Source organism: Lindgomyces ingoldianus (assembly GCF_010093535.1).
Source record: "Lindgomyces ingoldianus strain ATCC 200398 unplaced genomic scaffold BDR25scaffold_61, whole genome shotgun sequence".
Classification (NCBI taxonomy): Eukaryota; Fungi; Ascomycota; class Dothideomycetes; order Pleosporales; family Lindgomycetaceae; genus Lindgomyces; species Lindgomyces ingoldianus.
The window spans coordinates 252214-272393 of record NW_022985222.1 but is presented as its reverse complement, the minus strand read 5'-3'; the positions used below and the strand labels follow the sequence as shown (position 1 = coordinate 272393).

Sequence of the window (20180 nt, the reverse complement as noted above, 5' to 3'; positions counted from 1 at the left end):
TTCGTTTCGATTCGCTCCGAGGCGAATCGCTGTGCCACTGCGATACGGGAAGTGTTTTGTCTCGCTCTTCGAGTGAGTGAGGCGAAGATCTCGGTGAAGGTCTTTGGCGGTGAAGTAGCTTGAGCTTTGTCCACCCAACATGCGCGGAGCTCTGACCTCACATCAGAACAGAACTGCGGAACATGCTGTATATGGCTTATGCACCGCCGTTCGATGAGTCCAAAAGACGCAACAGATACCCAGCAGCAAGCCCTATAAAGAACACCACATATAGGCAAAAAGCTGACGCCGTACCATTTCCACGGTAGGAATAAAAAATAAGTTTAACCAGGATTAACCCAGCCGCTCCTCGAGCAGTTCCCTTACCCCTCTCTCCCCCAGCTCCGGCACCAACCTTACCACAATCAACTCTACAATTTGGAAGATCAGGTGTTTGTTGAGATAAGCATCGTCGAGACATTCGAGCAACTCCTCCATCTGCACCATTTGCAGCGCGCTATTCTCGCTCGCGAAGAAAATAGCTGCCACACTACCGGGAAGCAAGCCCAATAACGTGGCTGCACAACGGCGCTTAATGAGCCTAGCCTCTTCAACGTTGGGCGTCTTGCGTGGGGGCCCGAGAGTGTTGTTTGGGAAGAGGGTCGCGCGGACAGTGCGGAGAAGGATGGGAACGAAGGCGGGGTTCAGGACATGCATTCGCATGGTGTGAGATAGAAACCTAAGGAATCAAAATCAGCTTGACTAGTTTCGTCGGATATGCTGAAAATTCAGTGTCAAAAAAGCTATCTGATTGGTCCGAAATGATGCAAAATGTCTGCTGTGTAATCTAGATGGGTGGGTCGCTACAGTCAGACGACGAATAAAATTTTACGGCTGCAGAAAGTGAGATATCGTGGAAACGGTGCCAAAACCTGGGATGCGATACGTGCGAAACCAAGCGAAGCTGGAAAACACTAATCGATCTGGCCATCAGATTCCTAAGGTGGTAGAAGTGAGGCGTCGATGCCGTCTTTCCTGACGCTCCTGTCGAGTCTGTTCGAGGATGAGGAGACAGTGTCCAGGACATCTGCAGCATGTGAAGCCCGCTCAAATAGCATGCGTAGATTGAACAGGACGCATTCATCGTGGCACAAGATTATTGTTTGCTGGGTTCTAGAGAGTCCCATAATGGAGGCCAATCCGGGGCAGTGATCAAATAGCGTTGAATACTGCACTAATGCCGAGCATGCATTCGCCAGCCACGAGAGAGCCCCTCAGGTCCGCCATGTTGAGAAGGAGGGCAGCGATATCGCACGTCGTGAACCGAATCAGCCGTCGACAAAAATGAGGCGCACTCCTCTGGCGGTCTGGGTCGTGTGGACAGCATTCGCGACCAGCTAAGTTGCGCCTGCGACCACGGCCAGTCCCGAGCAAGACGAACAGTTGGGCAGATCAACCGGGCGCGTAAGCGGGACATCTGCAAAGGATGGGGCCACGATAAGACGGAACAGGCCTCCCCTCACGGCGCAGGGCTGGCGTCCCGTGTCCGACCTCGTGTATCGTGAACGGCGTTGAGGTCTGCGAAGTCAGTCCCGAAGAGTGCCCGCTCGCGGGGTGGTGGACAGGCTGGTGGTGTTGAGCCCGAGGGAGAAAAGGGGCCACTGCGCGCCAAGAACAGGGCGGCCTGGGCATGAGACGCTTCGACTTACCGCCCGGGAACGGGTGCCGGGGCTTGCAGCAGTCGATGCACGCCGGCACAGGGTGACTGTGTCTGAGAGACTACGGGCCGTCGCATTCGCTGGCGTCCAGGTCAAGTGATCGAAAGTCGATGCAGGGCGTCCTGCAGTTAAGGGATGGGTGGAAAGCATACGTTGCACGAAATTGGGGGGGTGAGAGCTGCCAACCAACCAGAAAAAAGACGAGAAGGATTTTGTCACTCACCTGTCCAATACATGGTCAGTGTCACCCACCCTGCCAGGCCCAGCCAGTACTCCCCAGTGCAGCAGTGAGAGGCAGCCTGAGAGCCAAGGCATGCGCAACTCAAGCCCAATAAGTCGCGACGTGCAGCTCCACAACTTCATGCTTACGATAGGCCGTTTCAACGCCAGGGGGCGCCTCGAAGTCGGATGCTCCATGTGCGGCAAATGCGATTGGCGGCTTGCCTCAACGGGTGACTGCCCGCTAGCTGCTGTGCCAGATCTCGGAGGGGAAGACGAAGATGTCGCAAATCCTATGATCACCGCGCGCATCGCATTACACGCCAAAAATGCATATTGGACCACGACCCAAAACATGGTGGACCACGGCCCTCCCCCATGACGTCGCTTGTTGGGTAACAGTGGCTTTCCAGGCTCAGTCGATCCGCCCAAGGATGATGGAGCCAGCAATCCGTAGCGCTCGAGACGACTCAGGGTTTGCTCCGGCGCTCGCCGGGCATCTTTCGATAGGGAGTCTGCGCCTTTAGACGCGTCCTGTAGGACTTCGGCGATCCTCGTAATGGCTTCCCACAACAACCATCCTTCGCAAGCCTTGTCGCTGATGCCGTTCCCAAGTATCATCTCGGCGAAAATTTCCGCCACCAGCGCCCGCAGGCATCCATTCTCAAGATCCTCGGTGGGTAGCAGCACAGCTAACACGCCCTGGACTAGCAGTTGGCGCCATACGGATTCATTTTCCCGCTGCTCGACCACACTTGATGGTACGTATTCGGAGGGAACAGGAGAGAGTGCAGGGTGTGGGTGGAGCGTATGGTAGACAGTACGAGGGTCTGAAACTAATGAATGGTGATATTGGGCCTGTTGTTGTGCGAGGCGGAACGCTTTGGGAAATCAATCAGGCCGTTTCATAGATCGTCTTCATGCCTTCCGGGGAATGGGACCACCTACCGCTCACATGAGCTTCAATAAGCCCAGGGATCTCGTCCAGAATAACCGCTTCCAAATCCACCTTACGTAGTCGCTGTTCTAAGGCCCGAGTGCAGTGTGCGATGATCTGAATCACTTCATTCACAAATACGTGGTCGGGCGTGATCTTAGAGTACCACGTTTGCACGAATTCTTTGATAATTACTGCGATGATGGCGTACAGTTGGAGGTCAACCTCGTTGGAGCTTGTCAACGGCGGTAGTACTTCGTCAATCGGGCGCGGGGTATTCCGTCCTTTCTCTCCATTTCCAAGGAGCACATTGTGAGCGCAGAGAGTACGTCGAATGAAGGCAGCTGTCGCCTTATCGGAAGTAGTGTCAGGGGAGGGCTTTTGTGTTTCAGGCGGGCGTGTTGCACCCGTCGCACGGGGTTTATTTTGCAGGTTTCCTCCTTGTCCTTCCGGCGCAGATGGGGTTGCAGTTCGGAGGGTCGGTGGCTTCACTTGAGGGAAATTGGCCTCTCGAAGAGTGCTCTCAGTCATCGCCGATGGTTGTTCATTGTTGCTTGCCGTGGCCAGGCAGACTTGTAGCAAGTAGGGCGCGTAGCGCTACGCGGTAGTAATGACAGTTGCGTAGTTTGGGGGGTGTGTAATACTTGAGCTGGAGTCAACACCATGACGCAGGACCAGTGAAGCGTCCGGGGATGGAATAACGTATAGCCGAGAAACTCTTAGCGCCCCGCACTCACCCCCTGCACTTTCACTTTCACGGACCCCCCACCTGTCAGCCTCACCCTCTCAACACATCAGGCACAATGGCTCCCGAGAATCTGCTGAAAATGGAGGTTTCTGACGACCAGCAGCAAAAACTGAAGCTCGTAGAAACCCAATTGAAGGCTATTGTGCAGAGCCTCTACAACCTCATTGTGCAAGGTCTCGAGCACCAGGGCAGCGCAACTCAGGAGGCTATGAAGCAAGAAATGTACCTTACTCCTATCCTCCATTGCATCGCTTAAAATTGCGTTAGCTAACTCAACCTATAGCCAGTCGCTCATCGAGAACCTCGTCAAGCTCTCACGAGCGGCCCCGTCAGTCCACATTGACATCCCCCCCGAAGTTACCGACTACGTCGAAAAGGCGCGGAATCCTGACATCTATACCCGCGAGCTAGTCGAGACAACTCAGAGGATGAACCAGATGCTGAAGGGTCGCAGCGAGGCCTATGCCCAGATGCGCGACATACTTGCAAAGGATATCATACTGGCTATACCAGAGCTCAAGGACGACGTTCGAAAGGTAGCCGAATCGACCGGCGGCTCGATTGATGGATGAGCCGCCAGGTACGAAACACCTCTTCCAAAACCGGCGAATCCTAGTGTAGACTCTTTCAACACTCCTCCGCCATCAATACATATGAGAGTAGAAATGACAACCCTGTCCCGACTACAACAAAGGGGGAAGATTCATTAGCTCACTACCTACCATCTGCGGAAATGGAATCGGAACAAAGCAGTATGCATGTCTGTTCTTGGATCAATCTATTTGCAACTAAGAATCCACAACCAACTTCGCCGAAGTTATTCCTGGGCTCGGGAAGTGCCTCAGGTACGGATATCCAAGCTTGCTACGAGTGTTACTAATCCCTCTAAAGCACAAAGGAAGGTCAACGTCGCGGAGATTGTGCCGGCTGGGGAGAAAATAATATCGCCGTGGGACGCCGCGCACTGTGCACACTCGCCCTAGTTCCCTTTTCAGGCCTGTTTTCTATCGATAGTCATTTTTGTATAGAGCAGTGAGAAGCACTACTGCAAGAAACATACGTTGACAGCTGCCGGACATTTAATGTTAGCATGGAGATCCCCGTTGCACGTTGAGAGTGACAGGGTTCGACAGATTTGCTGTGCAGTGTGCACTGCTATTCGAAGCACCAACGCCGCTGATAACGATAGGAAAATATGCATCAGCAATCCCCGTCGAAGCCAACAATATCCCCGTTATTGCCTCCCAGCCTTACGCATTTTGCGACCCGTCGCCTGCTCAACCCTCACCCGTTTCGCGAGGTACTTCAAGCAGAGTATCCGAATTCACCCTAACCAATCCTCATCTCGGATTCGTATGCCTGAGACGTTGTTTTGGTGATGAATCTCGGTTGAGGTACTTTGGATGATGTACTGTCCCTCCCTATCACGGCTTCGCGACTTCCATGACGAACACTAGTTCCGCGAGGAAGTGATCCGAAGTCCGGTGCATTTATCCATTGACCAGTTCCAAACCCCCAAGCACAGTTTCCAACAACAGCATCAAGGTGCTGACATTTATCAATCGTGCCGACCCGATCACAATTCATCACAATGCGCATTCTGGCCATGGATGAAAGATGTTGCTACCTTCCTTGCCGTTTGCCAAGGATCAATTTCTTCAGCGAAGCCAAGTTTTCCCGTGCCTGACAGGGACACTGAAGCTCCGGCCTATCGACGATCTTTACAAGACAGCCTAGCCCAGCACCACAAACCATTGATGCGAGCCTGACAACCTCGGGAGTGGCAAGTTACCTTCCCTTTGTCATGGTGTGCTTCATCTACTCGCCATTCGCGATCACTTTTCATTTTCCTCAAACGGACCGTCATCGATCGCCATCCCCTCACCCATTTGCCCATCAAGCTATTTCTACAATCGAACTAACGCCTCACTTTGTCAAAGGTTCAACATCCGAAGTGGGGTGCCATTGTGCAGAAGTGAGCAATTTCCAGGCACAATTACGTACCTGAGGGTTGCGGCCTGAGCTTCACAGGGTAAGGATGAAGGGATTGACAGGGGTAAGGCACGTCCGTCGGTACTCTCACTAGCCGAAAATTTAACGTTCTTTACCTACAACAGCAAAACACGAGCAAATCCTAGTTTTGCCGACGAATTGACCGTGGTCGGACACCACTGCTTGTTACTCACCTTAGTTTAGTTCGCCAGACATTCCTGTCAGGATATGAACCAATGCGCACCTCCGGAGCTTGGACCATGATCTTTCGAGGGCCTAGAAACCTTAATTGAACGTATTATAACACACCGGGAGTTGAGACATGAGGTACGTACCCGGTTTCTCATACTCAATTGATTCATCACCTCGAAGGGATGGGAAGAGGGCCGATTGCGAGATGAGAGTGAGGGTAATGGAGATGGTGCCGTTTCAATTGATGGTAAGTGGGGTTCCGTTGAGGTCCACAGTAATTCTCAGGGCGGAGTTGTCTCAAAGACTTGTAGCGAAGGTCTCTGAGAACTTATCACACCCCGTTATAGTTCATCACCGTCTCAGCATATATCAATACTTCACTGAAGCATTGCGAGAAAACTCAAATGGACCGTGATATGCAACGGCAGGATTTGTACCCCTATCCACGGGGCCATGCACTTAGAAGTTTCGCACCGCCTTTCAAAGCACCGTGAGACAGCACGGCATGCATCCATAACACGTGTTGTATGCATCCCGAGGTCGACTTTGTGCCAGAGATTCAAGGCAAACTGGCACATCTCCTTCTACCTCAAGGAAGCAGCACAAGTTCAACTCCACTACGGCATGCCTCGCACCGCTCAACATGGCTCTTCCTGGATGCATACCACTGCCAGTAGTTTAGAGAACCACGGAAGGATGTCAGCGGTGCATGCCGCTCCAGTGACCTCCATTGGTGCATCTCAATCCTTCGAGATGCAGTGCTGGTGGACAGAATCCTAATCGTAGACGAAAACCTAAGGGTGGGCATTAGTCATGCCTACTCTGAGCACTGGATGAGGAACGAAAGGACTGAAGTGAGCGCTGAGGCCGAATCGCCCAACATCCACTGTATATTTTGGATTGCTATATGAAGGGGGATTGTGCTGGCTTTCTACATGAATAAATACCGCCCTTAACGTGAATTTCATAGTGTTTAACTTTTGCGTCAATTCCTGCTGCTGATTGTAACAGTCCGCTCTTGACTGGGATCAACCACCCCGCCTTCAGCCTTTAGACTTAGCAAGCAACTGAATTTGACTTGGAAAGGGCTACTGAGAACCGCCCGCCCCGGTTATCCTCGATGCGTAAGCTGAATTATTTGAATGAAGGCATGCCATTACAGGGAGTAAAGAAGTCGTCATAAAATTACCGCTTCATCTACTTGGCTGAATGGAAACAGTACGGCGCTTACTGTTAAGGCCAATCGACAAAAGCCTCATCGGACGACAACGAAGGAGCATGACGCTTTGAGCACGCGTAACCAGACGTTCAGCGAAACTCTCTGTGATATTGCCACACCTCAAAAGTACTCCTGTAACTTTTTACTCACTTTCATCAGAGATGATCACACTTGATCGCCTCTATCCAGATGCCTTTTCAATCACCCATGCAGTTTACGATGTTAGATCACGAGGACCTTCTCCTAAAACCTGGAATCCACTGTGACTCCTTTCCTTTCTCGGGTGTAGTCATCATTTCCTATTGTGTACTCTTATTTGAAGCGAATTTTGCTCACGGAGCAGTCACATTTTTGCACGTTTTGAGGATCCCAGCGGCCCTGCCTCTCCCCGAATACATACAAATACGTGGCCACGGCCGCGGTTAACAATTTGGACAATCCAAGAGAAGCACAAAGCATGGCCTAAGAGGATATTATATTGAGCAGCTTCCATTTTAGTGAAGGCACCTTTCACGATGCTGCTACCTTCAAGTCGGTGAAGGTGTAGGCAAACGAGTAGCGAATGCAGCCCCTCGGGGCTCAAATTCGATGAACATGGGTGCAATTCGTAGTCTCTGGCGAGGCGTGTCTGCAGTGGTGGGTATCTAACCTTACAATTTCACTCTCACGGTGACGTCCTTCAGAATAGTCCCTCGACATGGATGAATCGAGACGAAGAAACGCTCCCAACAGTATGATACCACAGCTGCCAGTCTAAAAGCACAATATACAGGAGAATTTGAAGCCGTGGTGTGTAGCATACACAAGATTGGGGCGACGCAAACGCTTGGCTCTTTCGAGGAGGGACGAGCGACTCGAGCGAACCTTCTTCACCACGTTCACCCCCATCACTGACAACACCCACTCCAATCACTCTCACCAACCCTTACAAGAACCTCCCGCCATGCCATCAAAGAAGCTTCGCGCTCAATACGTCATTCACAGACGAGCTCGCGGAAGAATATATGTTTGAGGCCATATCTCTCTCACTCCTAGGGCAGCAGCACCAGGACGTTCACCGACATTGTCACTGCACAATTTTAGCCGTGCATTGAGCCCTGCTCACCATTTTTATTTTTCTTCCAAGAATATATAGCCTCATCTTTTTCACTTCCATCTTATACCGGACTAATTGACCCGAAAGACCTGCCTACCGAGGAGCACAACAACGCTAAACACCATGACGACGTCAAAAGTTCTGGATTTCCGCTGTTGTCTTGCCACACCCCCGAGAGGCATGTCTCCTCTATCGTCTCATCCATTTGACACCAATATTGCCTCTCCGAGCAGCAGCACCGTAGCTTCACGAAGCGTTACGACTTCTCGTTCTACCTCTCCTTCGCGGATGTCGCATGACTCTAACACCACTCCACCCTCTCCGATTGAATTCGACGACCTGGGCTCATTCTTCGCAAATCCCGCCGCGGAAACGGTGTTGTTTCCGCCGGCTGAGTACTTCGACTCCGATCGAAATGGCACGAGGTGGGCTGAAGCAATGGCATATATCAAGTCACCGCGCAGGACCACTACGATTGTTCATCGACGCGCTCGATCTTTGGACTGGGGGAAGTTGCAAGGGGGCTGCGGGCGGGCTTGGGAAACTCTATCTGATGCCGCTGTAGCGAGTGTCAATCACGCGTTCGAGGGAAAGGACGTAGGAGAGATGATGGATTCGATTCAATCGAAGCTTCCGAATTTCTCGTTGCCGACAACCCGCCAATTTGAGACGACTATTGACAATCTTAGCGACAGGATCGGCTTCTTGCTCGATAGGTTCCCCGCCAAGACAGACCTCGCGGGGACAGATCTTGAAGGCGCCCAGTGGCAGTTTGCTTGGGAAATGAGCAAGAAGGCTCGTAAGGCCTTTGTAACCCAGGGAATCTGCCGGAGGTGGCAAACTATGCCAACTCGTGATAATTTGAACTGGCAGACCAAGCTCAACCAGTGTCTGGTAAGTTCGTTTGAAGAAGTTTGCTCTTTGGAGTGCGACTCACAACCTGTGCAGGCGAATACATACGCTCAACTCCGCGCTGACTATACAGCCGGAGTATTATGTCGCATGAAGCCTGTCTGGAGTGGAGACCATAGAAGGAACATTTGGCGCCTGGTGCTGGAAACTGGGATGAGGGAGATCGTGGTTCACGGGAACAACGTTGTAGAGGCTGCTGAGTACTTGGAGACCGGTTTCGAAATCCCAGGACAGGGTGGTTGGACTTCTATTCACGACTTTACCCTAGGAACGGTCGGGTTTGAGAATGGAGAATGGGAGATGATTAGTGAAGCTGGGCTTGTTGCAGGCAAATATGCGATATCAAAATCTATATGATCGTAGTAATTTAGAAAGCTCTTAGCTAGAGATCATATTTCGGCCCTACGCCCGAGTGCTGTCTTCTGTTCCAACGTATATCTTACCCGATTTTGTTGTGCTACAAACTACAGTCGTGTCAACATGTCTCCTGTTCCTACAACTTCACAAGCAAGAGAGCAAAACCTCTCTCGTACCCATTTTTTCTTAATTTCTTTAACATGAATTGTAGCTTGTTTCTTTCCCTAAAAACGTACAGGCGGTTGAATAGACATTGCCTTGCACACAATAACGCACAGAAAGACAGCGCACTACGCCTTTAGATATTGTAAGCCGGAGTCTCCACGATGGGCTGCCTAGCCAAGCTTGAGCTTAGCGCGCCATGACGCTATATAAACCACCTTGCTCTTCGGACACTCAGTCCACAAAACATGACTCTCATAACTCGTGCCTCCTGGAAGGTTACAGGAATGTCTAGAATGTACAGGTTTTCGCCACTATGCTAGGAAGTTGCGCACTGCTAATCCTAAACGTGTTAGAAAGTAGTAGTAAGGGTAATATGGTGTGAATTTAGAGAGCAGGCGAATGGAGAGCCCGCCGTCATCAGTGTGCAGAGGAGCGCGCCAGCAGCAAAAGGATCTCAAATTTAGATAAGAACTGACAGTACGGATTCGTAATGGAGTGAAAAGGAACTTGTAGCAACTATGAGCACAAAGAGCACGAGGTTCATAGTCTATAAGGCTGGTTAGGATTACGAAGATAGCTTAAAGAAATAGAGGTAAGGTTGTTTGACTGATAGAAAGACTGAAGAGGTGAGTGAAGAAACAACCCCACCGTATCCCTGTCCATGGCGCCGTTTAGGGCGTCGATCCCCGCCGAGCCATTCACGGACAAGTTTAGCCTTGCCTCCGATCCTCCTTATTTCGATCGAGCTGTCTGGTAACTCCTCCATCCTAACTCTTCGAGCCTGCACCTCGACACCCACCTCAGGATATGTCCTTCGATATCCGCTGACCTCTGCAGACTCTTGGCTTGCTCCGATGCACCCGGCCGTGTCTCTGATCGCGGAGAATGTCCTCAAGAACCAGGCCCTCGTCGTTGCGCTGCTCTTCCCTGTCCTCGCGACCGTCGCAAATGTCGACACACCCGTGCAGCACTCGCTGCTCGTGACGGCCGTGTCCTGGGCGCTGATATGGATACCGGCGGTATGCCGCGCGGGCCTGGGGGCGAGTGGGAGTGGTGGCTCGAAGAAAGCCACGAGCTGGGCGGCGGGAGGGTTTCTGGCTTTTGCACAGATTTGTGACAGAGCTGCTTGCGATAAGGAGGGCATCTGGTCGACCAAGGCATTGCTCCCGCTCCTCGTGGTCCTACTCTCCGAGAGCGAGATTTGGTCCCATCATTTCGCTCTACCGTCTTACCATTCCCTAGACGACTCGTCCGATAGTGGCGCCGGTTCCGAGAGGAAGTCGCATGCAAGGTCCTACCGGCTGTTGGTTATAGTCACTGTTGCTGCGGCTGCGGCCCTCTCCACTCGATATAGCTCGTCACCGACTACTACACTCGGACTAAGTAGCGTCCTCTTTGCGGCTGTCGGCCTCGTGCTCTTCGAAAGCGCGCTCAAGACTTCCAAGGATGACAACCATTCTGGCAGGAGGGGGTTTGTTTCCGCCGATGGGACCTTCTCTCGGCCCAACCCAATCGAAGGCACACAGAGAGAGCACCATATTGCCACTTTGAGAGATGTTGCGGCAATCATGACTATCCTGTGCGGACTGGCTGCGTATCTCGTGGAGCCAATGACACCGAATGGTTTCACCTGGGAACCCGTCTATCGACAGTTGCCAGGAGATTGGAAGGCGATGCAACATCGTAGGACGGTCCAGATTTCCATTTGGATGATTGTTGTTGATGTTATAGTAAATACTCTGTTCTTCTTCATCGTACGTATCGCTCACTTCCTTCCTTCCTTACTGTCCCTTTCCAACTGGAACGTTCTTGTACCTTCCCGATTGGAACATTTCGTAATATCAGGCTCCAAAACCCATCCCCTTTCTGACTGCTATTACAGACTTTTCAGCAGGGTGCTGTTCATACTTCCTTCTTGGTCCTGTTTTCGTACATGTGCGCTCGATTGCACCTGGCCGTCTCTTTTTCCGGCCTCTGGTTTACTGTCATATATTCAGCTACGGCACTTCTAATCATGACCACTTCCTCAACTTCATCATCCATCGATCTTCGGAGCTCTATACGGCTCAGACGGATCATCTTTGGTGTTACGGCGGCGTCTTTTGGTTTCCTTTTTCTGCGATATGCATCCGGGGCGCGGCGCTATCCCTCTACGACTCATGACCTATCTACCTTTGGTGTTGTCTCACCGGAATCGCCTTTTAGCCCGGTTCCGATGGATTTGAAGAAGGGCCATCCGGCCGAGCAGTTGATTGAGTCTGCCGAGAAGAGATTTGGTGATTTGTTGAATAGGCAATCCAAATCTCTGGGAGAGGCTGTTCAGGAATACCGTCGCCGACATGGGTTTCCTCCCCCCCCAAACTTCGACAAGTGGTACGAGTTTGCAACAAGGAACGGGGTCCAGTTAATCGACGAGTTTGACACAATCACCCGCTCATTGTATCCATTCTGGGCTCTGAAACCCTCTACTATTAGGGCGCGCGTGAGACTTGCTCTAGGCTCCGACGAGAATGCTTTGATTGGAATGATGATCCGAGATGGCAGTGTGGTTAAGATTGAAAATGGACAGGAATGGCAGCAACAAGCCACGACCGGCATGATAAAGGATTTCGTCCAGTATCTCCCCGATATGGACCTCGCCTTTAACATCCACGATGAACCTCGCGTCGTCGTGCCACATGATCAACTCTCCTTTCTTGTAACCAAGGCTCGAGACCACGACATCCCGAACGCAATGAGGAACCCATCTCCTCAAAACGCATTTTCGCCAAGACCCAGCGATATGAACGATGGCCGGCGCTTCGAGGAAGCGAAGACAACCAAGTTCAATCGATTCGCACATCAGCAGACCTGGACCGTTTCCAGGCTCTCCTGTAGCCAACACAGCCAAGCAAGGAACTACGAGGACTCCCCCGCCGACAATCTCACTTCCTACGCAGTGGGCCCCCTCAACTACGTCTACAACGTCTCCGCCTTCTCCGACATCTGCAATTCCCCCTCCTTCTCTTCCTCTTTTGGCTTCTTCGAGCGTCCTAACGCTTTCAACATCGTCCACGAGCTAACTCCCATCTTCTCCCAATCAAAAATCAGTAGTTTCCAGGATATCCTGTATCCCAGTCCGTGGTACTGGTTTGGCAGAGTCGGTTACGATGAAGATAGAGACACAACGTGGGAGAATAAAACAAACGCCATGTATTGGCGCGGCAGCACGACGGGCGGCTTCAGCCGAAGCGGAGGATGGCGTCGCCAACACCGTCAACACATCGTACGCAACCTAAACGCGCCTTCCAAAGCTAAAATCCTGGTCTCCAAATCCCAATCCCAATCCCATCTCCCACCTCGAGACTCTGACCCACAAACCCAAACCCCAGAATTAGTCGTCAAAGATGTAGACCGCAAGTCCCTCACCCGCCTCATCGACGTCAAATTCAGCCACATCGGGCAATGTGACCCTGGCGACTGCGACGCACAAAAGGAATTCTTCAATATCGCCCCCAGGGCCGATGGCCAGGATGCGTGGTACTTCAAGCATTTGTTGGATATGGATGGTAATGCGTTTAGCGGGAGGTTTTATGCTTTTTTGAGGAGTAGGAGTTTGACGTATAAGATGGCGGTGTTTAGGGAGTGGCATCAGGAGTGGTTGAGGCCGTGGGTGCATTATGTGCCGTTGAGTTTGAAGGGTGAAGAACATTTAGATTTAGTGAGATGGTTTGGGGGGGTGCAGGAAGGGGACAGAGAGGCGGCGGCGGATGGGCAAGGCGGTGAGGGAAAGGAGGGTAGGGATAGGGATAGGGATAGGAATAGGGAGAAGGATAGGGATAAGCCAAGGAAAGACGGGAATGGGGAGAGTGTGGGAGAGAAAAAGGCGAGGGAGATCGCGGAACGGAGTTCGGAGTGGGCCGGCAAGGTCTTGAGGAATGTGGATTTTGAAGTGTGGTTTTTTAGACTGTTGCTTGAGTATGTGGACCCCCTTCCTTTTCTCGAATGCGGTGCAGAATAAAGCTAATGGTGAGAATAGGTATGGCCGGATTATTGACGATAATCGCGATATGATCGGGTATCCGGGGCCATGATGCTACTGTCGACACTTTTTCGGAGCATACAACACAATACTCGGAGTCTAAGAGGCGCAAGCGTAGGCGTAGGCTGGTTTGCTATTGTGTACATATTGTAACTGTACATACGTACATGATGGACCTCTATACACCCAACGACGCATACGTAGATTCCCACAGCGCATTCTGTACATTATTACATGGAATGGAATAGCATGGCGTTAAACGGATCACCAACTATTTATATCTCTCTATTCTTCAGCTCCCACATCTGACCATGCCTACCGGTCCAAACCTCTCTCTTTCCTACCGTCCAACAGGGGCCTAAATTAGAAGTAGACCCAGAGGCAAGTGTACTTGCTCTGTGGTCCCGGGACCCCCGATCTGACAGAGCTACGATTTTTGTGAGGGAGCTGCAGAGAGTTCGCAGCTGCTTGTTTCGGCTCCGTGCGTGTTTAGTCTGATAGATTAGGTATCACTTAATTCCTCTTTCTGTGGGTCTACGGCTGGGCTAGAGTGGCTACTATTGAGATTAGCGATTGTTAATTTAATGATGGTGAAGCGGCTTGACGTACGGGGACCTCAACTTTTCACTTGCCAGAATCAAAGAGTACACTAATAGAATGAAAAAGGATCTGTTCAAAAATTACCATTTGCCAGGTTCTAGAGATGACGGGGTGCAGTACGTAATTAGAAGCTACCTACAAGCTTGCTCGCTCTCCATGCTGTGCTGCATCTAGTCGCTGTGAAAATAAGCGCGGTAATGTTAGCGCAGAGTTTACTCCCCCACCGCTGCTCATCCGCTTCCTTTATGCTGGTGAGAATGACTCCCGCTCCACCCCAGACTCGGTTTAAGACTCACGCTAACAAGTACGGCATATTCTTGATGCTATGCTATGCTATGCTATGCTATGCTATGCTATGCTGTGTGATGCAATACCATAGTCCAAGATGATATAAGGAATATTAGGGCCTTTTATTTTGTATTATGAGCTAACGTCCATCACTGCTGGTTGAGAAACACCCCACGCCGAGATGAATCTATTGTTTAGGCACCACAATTCTTCTACTTGTGAGTATATAAAGTAAAAGCGCTTGTAATATTTTTCTTTAGACATTTTTCTTCTAGGAACCAGTCTGTAGCGCGAAAAACACGACGGTTGATCTTGCCGTTGACCATTCCGTTCGCATTGTCGAGGACCGCTTTAGCTTTGCATCCCTGCTCCATTGCGGCTATTGATACCTCTTCAGATTTCGGAGCACTAGGATGATAGTTCTACCTAAGGAGAAGATGTTTTCAAGTTTTCAAGATGCTCAGCCTCTGAAAACATGCACTCCGAATTTATCTATGCGAAGTAGTCTACAATAAGTTTTTGCATGAGAAATTAGCGCGCTTACATAATATAATACTAGATGATTGGCTACATGTATTGGATTCTACGCTGGCGCTCTTCCAGAAGCGTCTATGAATGATCACGTGTTGGCATTTTAGCGCCGCGCTAGCTAGGGTCTGAATACAACTGGGGGTTTTTGATTCATGATCAGTCGACTCAGACACTAAAAACATATTCACGCCTAACCTCATCCGTCCATTACACCCACAACGACAACGCCCGAAGAAGGCTGCGAGCTGCTTCGGGTTTGCTTAAACACCTGACCAAACCACCCTCTGGAGGATTATTCTTCGAAAACAGAACAACTCTCCGCAGGCCAAACACGCCATCATGAGCTTCTATCAATTCGACTCTGAATCCGTCTCCGATCCCGATAACTCCAATTACACGCCTACTGCAACCTCCGAAAACGTTACCGCAGATGTCCTAGAAAATCACGACCTATCCAGCGGTGTCCCTTCGCATGATTTCACCGTTATCATCCGCTCTATCTCGTCGGGATATGTAATTACACTACTTGACGGCCAGGTTGTACTGGCGCCACCAGGCGGCCAAGGCTCCATCCACTGGAAGTGTGTGGAAACCGAAGGTTGGATCGGTTTCCGAAATCCCATTTCGAATAGGTTTCTGTGTCACGATTGGAGCGGAAGACTAAAGTGCTCGGCAGAACAGCATAATGGATGGAGGCACTTTACCATCACTCCGATGCCAAATGGAGGTTATATCATGCAGATGTTGCACTGGTGGACACTTCGCCCCATAGTGATTAATGCAGAAGAAGGGCTGCAGAAGATAGGGAGAAATGGGAATAAGTTATCTGAGGGAATCATCTGGGAATTTATAAAGGTTGGATAGGACTGGAACTTGGTGGGATAAACTGCAACTGTGCGTGAACAGGGCAGGGTCTTCCACGCGATAGAGTTTCTAACTAGCCCAGCACCTTTGATTTCTTATGCTGGAGGCGGGCATGTAGGACTCTCAATGGGGGGTTGAATGAAGCAGAGAATAGTTGAAAAGAACTATGAAAATATGAAACATGTGCACAGATTCTGGATCGCAGCCTCTTGAAGATCGTATCTCCCATCGAAGCGAAAAATAACTCGCGTTGGAGCGTTAGTGTGCTTGCATCTCAGTAGTATGGGTTCAAGATTGTGCTAATCTAGTTTAGAAAAAGGCTTCAAGACCTTTGACGGAAGCAAAGAGTCTTTGTCCTTAGCGCCTTAAGACTAACAGAGAAAGGTTCTACGCAACCACAGTTCTAACAGCCACTCTAAGTAATTACAACTTAATAATAATGTTAACATATAGGGCTGTTTTTGTCTAGCCTAGATTAGTGATTCCTTTAGTTGGAGATAGTGATTGGCGTGGCGATCTTGCATGAATTTGCGTGCGATAGCAGGCATAGGGCTGATGATAACTTCCTCCTATTGCAGTAAGGCTTATATGCTTAGATATAGTCCTTTTATTTGCATTATAAGTAGTAAGAGCTTAATAGTAGTGCTAGAGCAAGGAGACATTATTTTACACTAAAAGAAGGCTCTAAGTAAATTAGGTGAGAAGGCAGCGATGCACACTTAAATTTTAGATTAAACAGGTCCTAGGTGTTTAAGAATAGCTACAGCACATTGCCTACGTAGGGTTAAAGCAGAAATTATCGTGTGCACGGAATTTGATTTATTTGAATTTCAAGTAACGTTACCCCTTATATTTCTCGGCGCAGGGTGTTCTTCGACCTGCAGTGATGGACGTTAACTCTGCTACTAGCAATTTTGGAAACCATATCTTCCGCGGGAGTAAGTGTGACAGGAGTTGAACCTCCCTTCTCAATTTGTCCTTGACTAGGACAACTCATCCATCGCGGTAAGAGTTGTCATGTCAGTATTTAGTGTTCTTGTATACCAATGGTGTTTCCGAAAAGGATGAAAGCTATGTCTTGTAACATCCAATGCCCTTACGTAACATGTTGAAGTAGTAAAGTGTAAGGAATACTTACGTATTCGTATTAGGAGAGGATGTCTTGTTGCTATATGCGTGCTGCAGATAGCTAACTGTAATTTAAGTGTTGTGAAATTCTCGGATGGTGAGTGATGGGTGCTTCTACTACCCCTTTGGCAAGCCCTCCCACCTTATCTTGATACTCGAAGAACTATTTTTTTTGGCTGCTTCTCAAGCTCCTCAACAGGCTCAAAGCTAGACATAGTCTCTTGTTCTAGCAATGCGTACTGGGTTGGCAGGGTGCAGATAGTTAGATACGACCGGACATGATTAGGGGTACTAGCACACAAGTTGAAACATATACAGGAAGGACATAATCCACCCAACCCATTGCTAGAATTGAAGGCAGGTCTAAGTAGATGCAGATATCTGTTATGGTATATATCGGATATCTCCGCCTCTTAACACCCTACCCTCCAGCACTACAACCGTTATCATCCTTAGTGACGATATAATTGGTAGATATAACGAAAATAGCGAGTGGACCCAAGGATGCCATGCCATGCCATGCCATATCATGTCACATGCAGACCGTCCTCACCCATTCCATGCCAGCCCATGCCATCCCATGCCATCCCATGCCATCCGTGTAACGCCATTTGGACGGGTACTTTGCCGGCTCGAAAGACCGTGAACGCCGAAACCAGAAACCAGATCCAGCCTCCGACCCAGTAGTAAGGGTCAGTCAGTGATATAGACAGAGAAAGACAGACATACAGTGTGTGTGTGTGTGTGTGAGAGAGAGAGAGAGAGAGAGAGAGAACAGAAGAAAAGAAGCAATGAACGCCGGACAGATGCAATATTAAAGTTAAATGGAACAGACAGAACCGTGTGATCCGGCATGCCATCTCCATCATCTCATCGAATCCATGATCCATCCATAATCCCATATTCCACTGCCCCTCATCATTCCCCCTCCTACTTAAACTCCCAAGCAGGAAAGACGCCCCCATTAACACTCTCCAGCTTCAGATGCTGATACGGACTACTCTGAGGGTCATAATACAGTCCCTCAAGTTTCCCATCCGCACGTTTCAAACACACATAATAAAACCCCGAGATTGTAAGCCCACACCCTGAATCATCAAAAACTTCTCTATCTCTATCCATCTCTTGCTGTCTTGCATTCCCCCGATGGTAGTCGGCGGAATCGGGGTGGTTTTCCCTCGACGACGTCGTATTAAACGACACCACCGCCGCCGTCGAGCTGGCGGAGATATCGGATGAGGTGGTAGACGCGAAGTCGAAGTTGGGATGAGGGGGTTGCGCAGCTGGAGGATCAGCCGTGGACCGGTTCAGCGATTTAACGAAACACCGTTCCTTCCACCGCATGAGGATCCACTCCCGACTTAGCACTTCTGTGAACCAGCGCTTGCTGACGAGGTTCCGGACGAGTTCGTCATCGGTGAATTTCTGGAACGGGGGCAGTTTTCGCCAGTACGTTGCGTCGTTTGAGGGGCTAGACTTGAAGGATTCGGTGAGGAGGGTGTGTTGGTTGAAATCCAGGATTTCACCTTCGAGGTAGGTGGTGATTGATGATGTGCGGGTGAATGGGGTGTGAGATCTGTCGACCGAGGCGCTGAGGAGGGATTGGTGGGAGTGGGGATGTGAGGGTACGTTGTACGCTTCCATAGTTGCTGACAGACACATCGTACTGTAGTCTACGGCGTGTATGGTGACCTTGACTGGCCATCGATCTTGCGTCGGCGTATGCGAGGTCACGATTTCGGGGCCTGTAGGATTTGTAGCTCGTCTCTGTGGGGGAGTGTAGCTGTGACTTAGCCATGGCCGGCCGGGCTCGAATGTGGTAGAGGTCATGGAATCATTGTTTCTGAAGCGGTACAGCGTTGTTGTGGCGCCCCCTGCTGTGGAGGTGACGGTTGAGGTGACGGAGGTGGCATGCTGACATCCATTCAATACAGCTCCCGGCGCTAGCCATGACGTCTCGGCTGGGGGAGGGAGAGTGCATGTGTCTAGTACGAAATCTGAGTTCTCTTCACAGAAGTAGTCCTTGTTCAAGAAGCCCGCATCCAGAGCAAAGTTTAGGCTGTCATCTTCCGTGTTCGAGTGCCGTATCCGCGACAGGTACTTGATCGTCTGCTCGAGCAATGGGGAGACGGTCGACGGCGAGGTCGAGTTTCGGTCGAGATAGCTCCGCCGGTATGAGTCTACACGTGCCAACATGTCACGGTCCCGGTCGCGGTCTCGCTCTAGAGAAGTGTGCAGCTCGGACAGGCGCTGCCGGGCAGCCTGACGAGCGGATTCAGACACGGTGTACCGGTCTCGGGACTCACTGTGGTGCGGCGACCTGCTTCCCGAGTCTCGCTGTGTCTCCGGCGGGAAAGCGTGCTCGTAGCCTCTCCTGCTGCTGGCAGAGAAGCGGGGGTGTCTTCGCACCGACTGCAGGATTGTCGCCGACCTGAGGGAGCTGTCCGCCGACTGGGACGGCTGGTTCGAGCTCAGCAGCCTCGACGAGTATGTGCGAATGCGCGACTCGCGCTCCGCATCCAGCTGCGAGCGGCCGAGCACTCGCAGGATCTCGGGGTGGGTGTTCGGCTGCTCACGGCGGAGCTCAGCGAGGATCCGGTCCAGCTCGTCCTCGTCGTCGGCCTCGTTAGCGGGCGACCAGTCGTACAGGTTATTCTGGCTGGGGATTCGGTCGCCGTACGCTGGCGGGTCGTGGATGCGGCTAAGCCTGTTCATGACCCTTCGCAGCCGGTCGCGTCTCTCGATGTCGTCGCGCTGCCTCTCGAGCAGGCGCAGACGCTCGCGGGTCCTCTCTATGCGCCACTCGTCGTGCTCGGCCTGGCGCAGGTGTCGCAGGCTCTCCTGGTCGGCCTCGTCTTCGGCTTGGGTGGTTAGCGTGGCTGCGAGATTGAGGACGTCCTGGTTGACCGGGCTCTCCAACTCACGGAGGGCCGACAGATACGACGGAGGGGTGCCAGCACGCTGCGCCGAGTCCTGCGAGGGCAACACAGTCAGTCGCTCATCAGTCACTCAGTCGCAGCCCAGGACGTGAGGCTGCGGAGGGCCGCCGCTGGGCCGCCTGCTGCAAGACAGCTGCACAGCTGCATCGGGTGAGGGGACTCACTGCGGGCGGGCTTGTCGCTCGCGAGTTGGCCGGGGGCATCGCGCGGGCGAGCGACGGCAAGCAGGTCGAGTGCACGCGATGGAGTCGTCCGTCGTTCGGGGCGCTATGGGG

At 51.2% G+C, this 20180-nt stretch overlaps 8 protein-coding genes across 8 annotated transcripts; 5 read left to right on the top strand and 3 right to left on the bottom strand.

Annotated features, from left to right (window-relative positions):
- Window positions 1-338: 338 nt before the first annotated feature.
- Window positions 339-3482, bottom strand: BDR25DRAFT_397254 (uncharacterized protein; the record flags this gene model as incomplete). Its single annotated transcript, XM_033698492.1, has 3 exons — window positions 2865-3482; window positions 1921-2797; window positions 339-718 (listed from the first exon to the last, which is right to left on the bottom strand). Coding segments are annotated over exons 1-3 (1776 nt in total), but the record flags the coding sequence as incomplete, so codon positions are not given.
- Window positions 3483-3680: 198 nt separating this feature from the next.
- On the top strand, window positions 3681-4173 carry BDR25DRAFT_245991 (mediator of RNA polymerase II transcription subunit 10; the record flags this gene model as incomplete). The annotated part of the gene is made up of 2 exons (XM_033685913.1): window positions 3681-3823; window positions 3885-4173. The coding sequence occupies 2 exons, from the start codon at window positions 3681-3683 to the stop codon at window positions 4171-4173; spliced, it is 432 nt and encodes a 143-aa protein (XP_033540131.1).
- Window positions 4174-5902: 1729 nt separating this feature from the next.
- On the top strand, window positions 5903-6565 carry BDR25DRAFT_397251 (uncharacterized protein; the record flags this gene model as incomplete). Its single annotated transcript, XM_033698491.1, has 3 exons — window positions 5903-6101; window positions 6133-6275; window positions 6325-6565. Exons 1-3 carry the CDS (start codon window positions 5916-5918, stop codon window positions 6563-6565), a joined length of 570 nt encoding a protein of 189 aa, XP_033540130.1. The 5' UTR covers window positions 5903-5915.
- A 27-nt stretch (window positions 6566-6592) lies between these two features.
- Window positions 6593-7463, bottom strand: BDR25DRAFT_363005 (uncharacterized protein; the record flags this gene model as incomplete). The annotated part of the gene is made up of 8 exons (XM_033696667.1): window positions 6593-6646; window positions 6673-6807; window positions 6854-6901; window positions 6975-6990; window positions 7034-7106; window positions 7155-7174; window positions 7223-7278; window positions 7341-7463. The coding sequence occupies 8 exons, from the start codon at window positions 7461-7463 to the stop codon at window positions 6593-6595; spliced, it is 525 nt and encodes a 174-aa protein (XP_033540129.1).
- Window positions 7464-8538: 1075 nt separating this feature from the next.
- BDR25DRAFT_245983 (uncharacterized protein) lies at window positions 8539-9369 on the top strand (the record flags this gene model as incomplete). Its single annotated transcript, XM_033685912.1, has 2 exons — window positions 8539-8994; window positions 9049-9369. 2 exons carry the CDS (start codon window positions 8539-8541, stop codon window positions 9367-9369), a joined length of 777 nt encoding a protein of 258 aa, XP_033540128.1.
- Window positions 9370-10276: 907 nt separating this feature from the next.
- On the top strand, window positions 10277-14094 carry BDR25DRAFT_337944 (uncharacterized protein). Its single transcript, XM_033693240.1, has 3 exons — window positions 10277-11288; window positions 11417-13491; window positions 13553-14094. The coding sequence occupies exons 1-3, from the start codon at window positions 10389-10391 to the stop codon at window positions 13605-13607; spliced, it is 3030 nt and encodes a 1009-aa protein (XP_033540127.1). The 5' UTR covers window positions 10277-10388; the 3' UTR covers window positions 13608-14094.
- Window positions 14095-15159: 1065 nt separating this feature from the next.
- On the top strand, window positions 15160-15957 carry BDR25DRAFT_307876 (uncharacterized protein). The gene has a single exon (XM_033690925.1). The coding sequence runs from the start codon at window positions 15314-15316 to the stop codon at window positions 15836-15838; it is 525 nt and encodes a 174-aa protein (XP_033540126.1). The 5' UTR covers window positions 15160-15313; the 3' UTR covers window positions 15839-15957.
- A 1760-nt stretch (window positions 15958-17717) lies between these two features.
- BDR25DRAFT_307875 (uncharacterized protein) lies at window positions 17718-20168 on the bottom strand. Its single transcript, XM_033690924.1, has one exon. The coding sequence runs from the start codon at window positions 19679-19681 to the stop codon at window positions 17897-17899; it is 1785 nt and encodes a 594-aa protein (XP_033540125.1). The 5' UTR covers window positions 19682-20168; the 3' UTR covers window positions 17718-17896.
- Window positions 20169-20180: the final 12 nt, after the last annotated feature.

What these genes read in the sequence shown, in the direction of transcription:
- BDR25DRAFT_307876 (XM_033690925.1), top strand. Translation starts at nt 15,314, where the DNA reads ATGAGCTTCTATCAATTCGACTCTGAATCCGTCTCCGATCCCGATAAC.
- BDR25DRAFT_307875 (XM_033690924.1), bottom strand. Translation starts at nt 19,681, where the DNA reads ATGAACAGGCTTAGCCGCATCCACGACCCGCCAGCGTACGGCGACCGA.
- BDR25DRAFT_337944 (XM_033693240.1), top strand. Translation starts at nt 10,389, where the DNA reads ATGCACCCGGCCGTGTCTCTGATCGCGGAGAATGTCCTCAAGAACCAG. An exon ending in ATACTCTGTTCTTCTTCATC is followed by an intron (nt 11,289 to 11,416) that starts GTACGTATCGCT and finishes CTGCTATTACAG; the next exon opens with ACTTTTCAGCAGGGTGCTGT. An exon ending in TTTTTTAGACTGTTGCTTGA is followed by an intron (nt 13,492 to 13,552) that starts GTATGTGGACCC and finishes TGGTGAGAATAG; the next exon opens with GTATGGCCGGATTATTGACG.